Here is a 12,331-nt window from a genome sequence, read left to right on the forward strand (position 1 = left end):
AAAAAGAGCACTCTATTCTTCCTATATAAACACCTGTCTCGCAACCAAAACAATGACATTCCAAGAAAACCCTGCAAAGGAGACTCTTCGAAAGGAGTAACCAACCCTCATGAGTTTTAGTAGTAGCTTTTTTCTTCTCTCTCTCTCTCTCTCTCTTTTCCTAGAAATTAAGCATGTCGTTTCTTTTTATTAGTTGGTTGTCTTTTTAGCACCTTCTCCTTCAAGCCCTACTCTCCATTTTTCCACTGAAAATGAGAATCCCGGAAGATTGTTAGCACTAGCAGCGGCCTCTTACAGTTACCATACCCTAAACAATACTTTTCCATTCCCAAAGAGGACGGTCCCTTAAAACCAACCGCAGATTTTCCTTTCCTATTTCGGTTCACAAACCTGTTGTGGAAATCAACAAAGCCTTTCGTTTAACTCGAGAGTGGAAAGACCGGTTTCAGCACGCCACTAATGCAAACCCTTTCATCGTGAAAACATGTAAATCCTAGTCTCTGTGTTTCTGCAGGCAAAAAGAAAAAAGAAACAAGAAAAGAAAAAGAGAGAGGACTAGAATCAGTTTCAGCCGTATCCAACCTAAAAACAAAGAAAAGCTAGTTCTTCTCATGGATGCTTTCAACACATCTATGTCGCTACCTTTTTCCTATACTTTCACTATCACAGGCAGTAGCTGTACTACTAGCACCAACAGTATCGGCAATCCTTGGATGGACAGTAGGATATGGAGCAAACTACCACAAAGGCTGCTTGATAGGGTGATCGCATTTCTTCCACCACCAGCCTTTTTTCGAGCTCGTTCTGTATGCAAGAGATGGTATGGGCTCTTGTTTTCCAGCAGTTTCCTGGAATTGTATATGCAAATATCACCACGCCACCATTGGTTTCTGTTCTTCAAGCACAAGACACTGAAGAGCTACATCTATAGGAACAACACCGGCAGTGGTGGCAACGGAGACAACAGGACCAACTGTGAAGGATACCTCTTTGACCCTTACGACATTGCATGGTACCGCATCTCCTTCAACTTGGTTCCTTCCGGGTTCTCTCCTGCTTCTTCCTCTGGTGGGTTGGTTTGCTGGGTCTCTGATGAGGCTGGCACAAAGACTCTTATTCTATGCAATCCCCTGGTTGGCACTTTAAGCCAATTGCCACCCACGCTGAGGCCCCGTCTCTTTCCTTCTATAGGGTTAACAGTTAGCCCCACATCTATAGACGTCGCAGCTGCTGGTGATGACTTGATTTCTCCTTATGCAGTCAAGAATCTATCCACAGAAAGCTTTCATATTGATGCAGGTGGGTTTTACTCAATATGGGGCACCACTTCTTCCCTGCCGCGGCTTTGTAGCCTCGAATCAGGTCGAATGGTTTATGTTGAAGGCAAGTTCTATTGCATGAATTATAGCCCATTCAGTGTCCTGGCTTACGATATTCCAGCAAATAACTGGTTCAAGATTCAAGCTCCCATGCGAAGATTCCTTCGATCACCAAGCTTGGTGGAGAGTTGGGGAAAGCTGATCCTAGTCGCAGCTGTGGAGAAAAGCAAGCTTAACGTACCAAAAAGTCTGCGACTTTGGGGCTTGCAAGCTTGCGGTACAACATGGGTAGAAATTGAAAGAATGCCTCTGCAACTATATATGCAATTTGCAGAAGTCGAAGGCGGTAATGGTTTTAACTGTGTTGGGCATGGGGAATTTATCGTGATCATGATTCGAGGATCAGACAAGGCACTGCTGTTTGACATCTGTAGGAAGAGGTGGCAGTGGATTCCTCCGTGCCCTTACCATCGCGGTGGCTGTGACAACAACGGAGAGGGTTGCGAATTGCATGGTTTGGCTTATGAACCTAGACTTGCTACGCCGGTTATCAGCCTTCTCGACCAATTGACACTTCCCTTTCCCTCTTTTAATGGATGATGATTGACTGTTCTAAAGGCAGTAATGTTTTACTCCCTGCCCTTGTAGTAAGAGTATGTAGATGCAGTGTCTGAAGCTTTCGCTCTTTCCTGTGTCCAACGCATCGAATGAATAAAATTTTCTCTTAATATACCAGGCCCGAGGTGTGTTAGCAAGTGAATTTGTGACCCTTCAACTCAAATGTTAACTCAGCTATTTACTAGTATTACATAATCGTATGAAATTCTGACGTTTCTAGCGTTATTAGAAGATCTCTCTCTCTGTCTCTCTCTCGTTTTTAATGCGACATGCTAGCTGCCTCAGTATAGAATGTAGTTTTACATCAACACGAGTATAAAATATGTAATACAACTACTATTGGACATCCAATATTATCTTTAAAATAATGAAACTAACAATAATCGTAAAATTAAGTACTTTTGAATGAACTAGCTGAATCAGCCTCATCTTAGCTTCATGTAATGGCACATAAATACATCCATCGCGTAGGACTACAAGAGAGGAAATTCGAATTCGAGTAATCTTACATCAAAATTAGCACGTTGAAAGTGAAAATTATAGGGATTTTACTTGCAAATGAGGGGTATTTTGATCATTTGTGTTACCCCACATGTACATCCCAATATAAATATATCGTCTGTAGAGCTGACTTCACTTTGGCCTTACACAGATAAGACCCAAGGGAAATTTTGGTACTGGTACATGGCCACCCTTTTTATATACACATCAGATGGTATGGCAGCAAGCGTGCAGTCCTTGACATTTGATTAAATGTTTATGGAACTTATGTTTTAAGTCTAACCTGAAGCATGAGATGCACATCCCTTTTGAAGATAGACCTTAGCTCTTCATTCGCTTCAATCCCTATTCTCCTGTGTTTATATCAAAAATAAGTTTTCTTTTGGTGAGATTGCATACGCAAACACCCAATACCAGATATTACATCAGAAGTGTAGGAAAGAAAATAAAACTCCATAGTAACAAGCTAAAATTAAATCCCTATGAGGTTCCCAGCCTTAACTAGGATGAAGCCCTAAGAACCTCAAGGAGTAAAATTTCAGGGAGACGTGGTCTTGCTCATGATTGAAAAAACAGTGGAACCATGACAAGAAATTAAATCTTGAAAGAGAGAACTAGCTTACCCTATTTTAGAACCATTCTTCCCCACAAGAATCTTTCGCTGGCTTAGTTTGTTAGTAATGAAGTGCTGCTCAATTCTCAGAGATCCATCTCGTAATTCCTTCCAGTCTACCAAACAGTGTTCAATACCATATGGAATTTCCTGCAACAAATAGGGTAGTCCTTATTTTGATCTTGATCATTAGAGAACTCCTCACCCCTTAACCAACCCTGCCCCCTCAAATGGAAAGCTGAAAGAATGGGAAAATGAAAAACCATTGAAAAGAGAGAGAGAGAGAGAGAGAGAGAGAGCGAACAAAATATGAACCAAAAGGCAATGCATAGACAGAACCACCCAAGTTTTACCTGATGCACGTGATCCAGTAACCTTTCCCGGACAACTTCCAATGAAATATTCTTCATGACTTCCTCACTCATTGTGAGAGGATCTTCATCCCAAGGCCTTTTAACTGCCTAAGGGAAAAAAAGAGAACACAGCCATTGAGCCTTAATAAGTTGTACTACTTTCTAGAGAAAGAGAAGACAGAATGGTAGGAAAAAAAAAAAAAAACTTCAGCAAGCTGCACCATTCTACAGAAGTATACCAAGAAGGCATTAAGGCTAAGAAGTTTTCAATAGAATATGTGATGCTGTATCGATAGACTCTAGGTAAAATTGCATCCAAAATGGGGTAAATACAGTAGTGAAGGATCAACAGAGCTCCATGTAACTAATGACCACCAGCTATGTTTACCCTCCTATCAGCTGTTCATCCAGTAAAGACACATGTATATTCTAACAACATAAGGTCACATGACACAAATTTACTATAACCGCATGAGCAAACCAACTGCATAAATCGATCTAAAGTAGAAATATATATATAAATTTCTGAAAACAATAAGGTTAAATAAGAAAAATTAATTACAGAAGATAAAAATACTGATTTTTGACAAACAAAATTGGTAAGAGAAACAAAACTGGTAAGAGAAACAAAACTCTAAGCCTCAAAAGTCACCAAGGGGACAAATTATTTGAATATCTTTACTTTCAATAAAAGCATAATCAGAATAGAAGCATGCCTGTTCCATCAGATATTTAGTAAGATCTCCTACTCCAGAGCCCTTCAATCCCGAGATCATGAAAACCCTAAAAAATAAATAAAAGAAGGCTATCAGAAGCTAACTTAAGCATCCTTGGTTTATATTCTAAAAGGAGTACCACTACCTTCTTCTTTCAGAAGGAAAACTTACCTTTCATAGCCAGGAAGATCTTTGAACTGCTCAGCAACCTTCAACAAGTCTTTCTTTTTTTCCACCAAATCAACCTTATTCATGCATAATATCCGCTTTTGTTTAGAATTTGCTTCTGCTCCCATACGTTTGATTAATCTTATCACCCTCGAATCAGGTCTATATGGATGGATCATTAGAAAGACAATCTGATCAGCAATCCAGATGTTGGAGGAAATAACCTCAGCATTAGACAAGCATTAAGAAAAGACTAAAAGTCACAGTATTCACAACAAATTACACAAATGTTTATACAAACAAAGACCATCTTCAAATGCATGAGGCATACTAGCAACGTGTCATCATTAAGACATCATTAAGCATGTTCATGGCATACCCAACTCCTCGGCCAAGAAATAGGATGCAACCACTAATCACCCATGCCAAGAGTCTCAAGTTCTAGTCAACATTGGAACATCAAAACCACCAACCTTGCAGAGTTGATCCTTTTAGGAATAAGTCAGACCCACCCACTACCCCTAATTTGTTACAGGGAGAAAGAAAGCATATGAACTTTCCTCACAAAGGAAGTTCAGAAAAACAATACAAAGATAAAAACCAGTGGTATAGGCTTAGATAACAAAAAAACTGATGATTGATCTCAGTTGAAGTCCCTGAGTAAAATAAATCTACAATGACAACAAAAAGGTAAAAGAAAAGCTATAAATATCGTTGGCTTATAAAAGATGCACTGAAGTCCAAAAGTTAATCAAATTGGCTGTACAATCAGTAATCTCTCCAGATGAAGCAGGATAGTAAACAAAGAGAGGGAAGAACTAGAAAGAAGGAAGGCTAGAAATCCTGGAATGAAGCTAAATGGACAACCAGATGCATTGTGCAGTAAAAGAGATGCTCAATGATAAACCAAATCAACAGCACAACAACAAAAAGGGTTGCCATTTGTCCTAGGAAAAAATCAATACAAAAGTAGACAAAGGTCAAAAAATCAACTGTAACAGATCACTAACCGTGTAAGATGCCTATGGACATCAAAAATAACGATGAGTGCATCATATAGATCAACTGAACTCCAGGCACTCTCAACGCGAACCTTCATATCTTTGTGAAGATATCCACTGCTATTTAACATGAGTCCAGGGGTATCAAAAAAGCACTGCATAATGCATACATGAAATATTAGAATGATACTCCTATAGAGCACAGTAGCAACATAGCAAGAGTAAAAAAGAGTTTTTTTGCACATTAACTCCCTGGAGGGCCAAAAAGAAAACATGGACACATAAAATTTAGTATCAGCAACAAGAGAGAAAGCCTGTAAAATTGCTAAAAGTAAAAAACTTGAACAAATATTATTAGTGTCTTATTGTAAAACAGGGTGAATCTCACAAAATAGCATGCATTCAAAAGTAAACAGAGAGGTGAAGACACTTCCAATTGCAATTAAATTAGCTAAAATTCGGTTACTATCAGCATAAAATGTCAGGCATAAGATGGCTTGAAGGAGCGCATAAAAGGCAAATAAAGTATAGTAGCAGAGATAAAAAAAAAAAGAAACATACAATCTGGGTATCCCCTCTAGTCATGACTCCCAGCACTTCATGAGTGGTTGTGTTTGTCTTCCGTGACACAGCAGCAACCTTCGTTCCAACCTATTACAAAATACAACAAACATAATACTAATTAGTTGTGATATGCATTAACATTAAGAGAATGTCCCAAAAAAAGAAACGTAGAATGAACAAACCATAAAATTAGTCAAGGCAGACTTTCCGGCATTAGGGGCGCCAATTATCCCAACGGAGAGAGACTTCTGGTCCTCTTCCTTGACCTCTCGGTCATTTTCGGCGTCCTCCTCTGGGCCCTCCAAGGCAGCCTCAAGCAACGCCTTTGCAAGAATCCTCCTCCTTCCCTCCTCTTCCTCTTGACTAAACTTGTCCGCGTGGAAATCCTCGTTGAAGACTAGGCGTTCAACTCTTTGCCTATGGAGGACATCCCAGGTGGGCTGTTGAACTTGAGGGGCACTGCCGGGGGTTTCGGGGATTGAGAATTGGGCACTGTCGAAGACAGAGTCGGTGTTGTTTTGGTGGTGGGATTCGTCGGAGTCATCATGGCGTTGCTGGGGTTGGGCTGAATATAAACGAGCAAGTAGACGGGGAGGATAAGAGGAAGACAGACTTCTGGCTGCTCTCAAAGCCTTCATTTCTTGGAGTTGGTTCTAAGCATTGAATTCCTTTATTAGGTTTGATGGTATCACTGCAACTGCAAGCCTCCTGTTGGCTGTTGCGGTGGCGGTGTTTCGCAGTTGGAGGAGGCAGGGCGCCTGCGCAGATTTTGGAGGTTTTAGTTAGGGGTTTTAGTTTTAGGGCCTTTTGATAGCCCAGGCTAGAGGAGTTTTTAGGCCCAGTCTTCTTTTCACCCTTTTTCTTTAAATAAAAATAAAAATTAATTTTTTGGCCGCAAACTTATAAAATATAAATGATGAGATGAGATGAGATGCGAAATTATAAACATTTTATCTTTCCAAAGTATGACTGGACACCATAGTGGCTGTGGCTGTCGGACTTGATAAGACCATGCATTCATCATTCAATGATCATCCTGTAAACAAATTGGAGGAAGCTATCAGCTGCATGTATGGATCCACGTTTTATTAAGCAGAAAAACACTTATCCAAGATTCATCTATATATATATATATATATTTTTATTGTTGTAAGACCAGTAACATCTGAACTGCCCTGCCTGCCCTTCTCCAAATGTAATAAACAATACTTTAAAATACCACATCCGAATTGACAAAAAAAATATATGGTAATAATTATAAACTCATATAAATATCCTCATAGGATGGAACTTGGAATAAAATCCATATCCTAAGTCCTAACAGTTTTAGAGTTTTAACTCAGAATTTAAAAAAAAAAAAATGACTATCTTCTCTCTTCTGCCTCGCTTTTGCAAAGAATACAACACAATCACATCCCATTTGGGTTTCAGACCCCGAAAAATGATGAGAAATTGGGGGTAGCGACCCAAGTCCCTCATTCCATTTCATCCATGAAATTTTCTGACGATGCATTCCTCCCCTCTTGGTTGGAACTAAAATGCCATTCGACCAGCAAGCCTGCTTTCCAGTATCCTTCTGTCTATGGCTGCATCAATAGAGCTCATCTGAAAACAAAATCCATTTGACAATATGATCAGATAGGAACCATGACCATCCATCAGTTGCCCAAAACAGATTTACATTAAAGCTTGGTCCTATGCAAAAGATACCAAACTTTGTCGAAAGAGGCTGACCTGGAAAAGTCTGAATTCACGATCAATAAAATAAATTGTAATGAAGCTACGATTGAGCAAAAATCTGTTGGGTATCATCTTGTTCCACCCAAACCCCACACTTCCAAATCAAGCATAGGGAGAATGAACAACAAAGAATATATCCAAATTTTAAAGGATCATAGACATACTCTCTTCTTAACTGAGTACAATGCTAGATTGGAGAAATCCTTGAATGGATTGCAGCAAGCTTGTCAAAATTGTAATTACCAACTACCAACAAAAATAATGTAAATACCTACTTGAATCTTTTGATGCCCAAACACTTGGAGGCAATTGCTTGCAAAGTGGAAAACAATATTTTAAAATAAAAGCACATGCCCATCAATCAATGGGAATACTTGCTTAAAGGGCTCATGACTTCTTCGCAAATTGTGTTCTTTTTTCATATGGAATAAATAAAACAAAATTCATATGAAAATACCTCATCAAATGGGTAACAATGCGTAAACAACTGAATCTGAAAACATGAAGCATAAGCCTACCCATCTGGTTAGATGCGCAAACCAACTCACAAACTAGAGAGGTAGTTATGACTTACCTGGCTAGTTTCATCATGCACCTGATACTTGGCTAAGGACATTCTTCTCTCTTCCTGAAAGTATTTAAAATAAAACCATTTAGTAAGAATTTGCAATCAACTAGAAAAGAGCAAATAGAATAAGCATTTAAAGAGAAGTTAGAAACTGACCATGGACATGGCCTCATCATCCCAAACTAAATAAACCTCATTTACAGCTGGCTGTGTAGCAGGAGCTTTATTCGCAATGACAGGGGGTGGTCCAATTGATGGACCACCGGTATTTGGACCAGAGGCATAAGAATGAGAATTGGCTCCAGCTCCACCTATAAATGGAAGCAAAGAAAACATAGAAGTTACAATAGTAGTACAAAAGCAAGTTAACTTAAACTGAAGTAGAAGACTAATAGCAGGGGCAAATGACAGGAAGAACAAAAATTATCTCAACAACATTGAAGATCCAACTTGTTAAAAAATTTAAAAAGGGGATCCACTCTACTGAGCAAAGCAACACAATTGTGGAGGAAAGAAATTGTGCTTTTTGCAAAGCAATAAAGCAAAGCACTAGTATCATAACAATGATAAAATCAACATAAAGCACTAGAGATAAGTCCCATTATTATAAGCAAAGGTGGTCCGAATGCTTGCATACTGTGAAAGCAAGAAAGAAGCTTTTAGTTGTAAATTGTAATCCAAAAAGTATATGCGTTTGCAGTGGTAGTCAGAAAGGCTACATCACCTGCCGTATGTGGTTGGGTGGTGTCACAAATGATAACTAAAGCAGGTGCTTCAGCAAAAAAGGCAGAATATTGTTATGCTTATACATATTTGGCTAGAAAGAATCATCAAACTTATAAAGGACTGCAAAAGCCAAAGCCATTCTGCTCCTAAGGTCTTTATAGTTTTGCCAAGTTTTTCTCTTTCCATTTTATCAGTAATAAGTTTTCCACTCATCAACATTGTGTGGGAGAATATGTTGTGTAACACTGTAGACAACTAACAATATAGTGACAATTTTTGTTTGTAGTCCAGAGACCAGGCAAACCTGAAATATTAGCAGCATGGTAGCTACCTGGCACAGAAGTATTAACACTCGAATGTACTTCAATTGAGCCTTTAACTTCTGCAGTAGTGCTTGGTTGAACACTTGTTGGCAAAGAAGTAGAAAATGGTGAGCTCTGTGTAGGTACATTGTTATTGACAACAGGGAACAAGGGTTGGGATACAGGGAGTGGAGGTGTTGATGTTGGCAATCCAGGTGGAGCAATTTGTGAAGGTTGGAGTGCAGTTGATGTTGAAACCACTGGCAAAGTAGGCCTCACACCTTGCACTGGAAATAATGGCTGCTGCACATATCCCATAGGAGCAGACGGAGGAACTGAAACCGCTGGATGCTGTGGGAACCAAGGCTGTGGACGAGGAGGCACAGCCCAACCAGTAGGAGGTACAGGCACTGCAGCACTGTAACTGAGGCAAACAACCACCAAGAGAAAAGTTATTCATCAATTTTGCTATTACCGATGAACTATGTTAACAACTTTTCAGGATGATTGGTATCCTTATGAATGCAAACTAAAACATCGCATGATGAGAGATACATATGTACACATGAAAAATACATCAAAATCAAACAAATGATGACAGAAAGAAGCCTATTATTCTTACATAACGCCAAATTCTAAGTTTCCAACAAGCATATTTCAAAACCGATAGGCCATACAATAAATGAAACAAAATTTGCTAGTATAAAAATCTGAAGAGAACATACACTGGCGGCACTGCTCCTAAAGTTGATTGAGGAGGATATCCAACACCAAGCGGCCCTGGCACCAAGCCTCCCACAAGCTGAGTGGATGGAATATCCACTTTGGCTGCTTTTGAAGGCGCCTCTTCTTCTGCAAGAAATTTTAATATTTTATGATTTAGGAAGTAGACATAAAAACAAATATAATCTCATAATGTCAATATGCAACAGCGGCAAACTTGTTAATTTAAAATAACAAATACTCTGTGAACACTCTAAGCATAAGTACATAGACAACATCTGCAATAATATACTTTTTGACATAAAGGAAAATTCATAAAATTGCAGAAAACTGCAAACCTTGTTTTCTTCACATCACTTCTGCCCACAAAGAGATTTTACTCATCTTAGAGCAAACCAGTATCCCTATTTTCTTTTTTCTTCATATACAAAAACTTGTATCCCTATTCAATTTTAAAACGTGTCCTTGATTTTACTGAACTGTATAAATGCTAGTGATATTTAAAAAAAAAAACTCCTCCATGCTGCCACTTTTTGCTCAATCAATGGCATCTAATTGTGCAAAGGTACATAAACACATACTACTGTACATGTTTGTGAGAAACCACTCAAGCTATCATCATTTAACGTGGAACATGGTTATAAATGATAGCATATCAAAACACATACCGTCTTCCCCGTAGTGGGCAGCCAGTACATCAGGCGGTATTCCTTGCATTCCATAAATTTCAATGTCAGTCGATTCTCTGCCAGGTTTAGCATTGGGAACCCTATAAAAGAATTACTGTGTCAGTGTACTGCAAAGTTCATTGACAGAAAAAAAAATAACAGGTTCACAGATGAACAGATTTTCAAAATTGAAATTGATAATTGAAGGTGAACAAATCAAACGCTTAAGACTTAAAGAGGTAATAAAAATTCTTAGAAAATTTTCACAAGCAAGGTCAGGCAATGATTTGATAAAGGCTAGTCATCTTCTTTATGTCTTTTGAGATTATTTGCTCCCTTCCCGGAATTACTATTGAAAACTACACTTCAGCCAACCCCCACAAAACCAAAAGGAAAACACCGAACAGCATGACTTATAACGAAGGTAAAAGATGAAAGATACAGAGAGGCACAGAATAGGGGAAAGGGAGATACTTGGTGACGGACTCCTTGTGAACCTGGAGAACGTGGATGGCCATACCACCGGCGGTGGAGAGCTTCTTGTGACAGACGTGGCACTTGAAGTGCTTAGCCTTTTGGTGCTGCACCAGGATCTTCTCGTCGTCGAATTCTCTGTCGCAATAGTAGCACCATACCTTGGACGATACTCTCTTCTTCTTCTTCCCCATATACCTTTGGCTTTCGTGCTCTCTCTGGCTCCCTCTCCTCGCCGATTAGGGTTTCTTCTCCTTCTTCTTCTTCTTCTTCTTCTTTTTTTCCTCTCTGATGTGCGATTTTTCTTAATTTTTAATTTAATCTTTCGGTTATTGACTCTGGGCGGCTTGCTTCGGGCTGGCGCCCTTTATTGATATTCGGCTTGGGTGTGCATGCCACGTCGGTCTAAGGAGGTCCCATAACGTAGTAGTCACTCGCTAGTCGCTTATCTTGTGGGATCCAGGTGATCTCTCCTTTGGACTAGATTTTATAATTGAAGGCCCAGCAAAATCCACAGCCATTACCTCAACTTTTGATAGTTTGTTGGGCCTCACAAGCCCAATTCAAATCTCTCTTGCCTCTTTAATTAATTAAATGAAATAAATACCAAGAATCATTTAATTTTCATGAAATTTGAGATTGATGTATTTAATATTAAAATTCGAATATATATATATATAATATAATATAGGTGTTTAATACTTTTTAATATCCAAAAGTAAAAAAAAATGAAAAACAAATTTGTAATATAAAAAAAGAAAAGTATTAGACATTTAAAAATGAAAAAAAAATCATGTTGGAACATTTTAAAAGAAGGAAAGAATGACCAAGAATGAGACGGAGAGAGTATAAAAACAATCGGATTCATTCATCATTGTAATATCAATATAAATTTCATGCCAATTTACATTCAACAATTTTACAATTATTGGAAAAACTTTTTGTAGGAAATATAAATTGAATTATTTGCCTCATCTAAATGGTTCCGTTAAAGATCATTATTCAAATTCTGACCTGTATAAACATACATAAACATATATATATATATATATATATATATATATATATATATGTATATATTTTATGTGATATGTGTATTCTTTATTAGTATGTTTCTTATGTGTAAAAGCACATTTTAAACTTTGCATGCAACCTAAGAGATTAAAGGGCAAAATCTATGTTGATTAATCTTACAAAATCAACATGCAGACAGGGAATGAATAATTAATTTGCCTGCTGTCGAGAATTTATGTCATTGTCATGCAATTTGAGCCCTT

The 12,331-nt window shown here is 38.4% G+C and overlaps 3 protein-coding genes across 5 annotated transcripts; 1 reads left to right on the forward strand and 2 right to left on the reverse strand.

The window, feature by feature from the left end:
• LOC18607009 (protein UNUSUAL FLORAL ORGANS) lies at positions 612-1,919 on the forward strand. Its single transcript, XM_007040949.2, has one exon. The coding sequence runs from the start codon at positions 612-614 to the stop codon at positions 1,917-1,919; it is 1,308 nt and encodes a 435-aa protein (XP_007041011.1).
• On the reverse strand, positions 2,312-6,944 carry LOC18607010 (GTP-binding protein ERG). 2 transcript variants are annotated; one of them, XM_018115278.1, is made up of 9 exons: positions 6,801-6,944; positions 6,036-6,611; positions 5,851-5,940; positions 5,299-5,444; positions 4,292-4,450; positions 4,121-4,187; positions 3,405-3,512; positions 3,062-3,201; positions 2,312-2,791 (listed from the first exon to the last, which is right to left on the reverse strand). In XM_018115278.1, the coding sequence occupies exons 2-9, from the start codon at positions 6,489-6,491 to the stop codon at positions 2,704-2,706; spliced, it is 1,254 nt and encodes a 417-aa protein (XP_017970767.1). In that variant the 5' UTR covers positions 6,492-6,611; positions 6,801-6,944; the 3' UTR covers positions 2,312-2,703. The 2 variants fall into 2 exon arrangements, with proteins under 2 accessions (XP_017970767.1, XP_007041012.1); XM_007040950.2 differs by lacking the exon at positions 6,801-6,944 and having other exon boundaries at positions 6,036-6,664.
• On the reverse strand, positions 7,083-11,391 carry LOC18607011 (protein SUPPRESSOR OF FRI 4). 2 transcript variants are annotated; one of them, XM_007040953.2, is made up of 7 exons: positions 11,055-11,391; positions 10,581-10,681; positions 9,915-10,041; positions 9,219-9,613; positions 8,318-8,472; positions 8,168-8,221; positions 7,083-7,458 (listed from the first exon to the last, which is right to left on the reverse strand). In XM_007040953.2, exons 1-7 carry the CDS (start codon positions 11,246-11,248, stop codon positions 7,387-7,389), a joined length of 1,098 nt encoding a protein of 365 aa, XP_007041015.1. In that variant the 5' UTR covers positions 11,249-11,391; the 3' UTR covers positions 7,083-7,386. The 2 variants fall into 2 exon arrangements, with proteins under 2 accessions (XP_007041015.1, XP_017970768.1); XM_018115279.1 differs by having other exon boundaries at positions 9,192-9,613.

The sequence above is a fragment of the Theobroma cacao genome, chromosome 2 (genome assembly GCF_000208745.1).
Source record: "Theobroma cacao cultivar B97-61/B2 chromosome 2, Criollo_cocoa_genome_V2, whole genome shotgun sequence".
Taxonomy (NCBI): domain Eukaryota; kingdom Viridiplantae; phylum Streptophyta; class Magnoliopsida; order Malvales; family Malvaceae; genus Theobroma; species Theobroma cacao.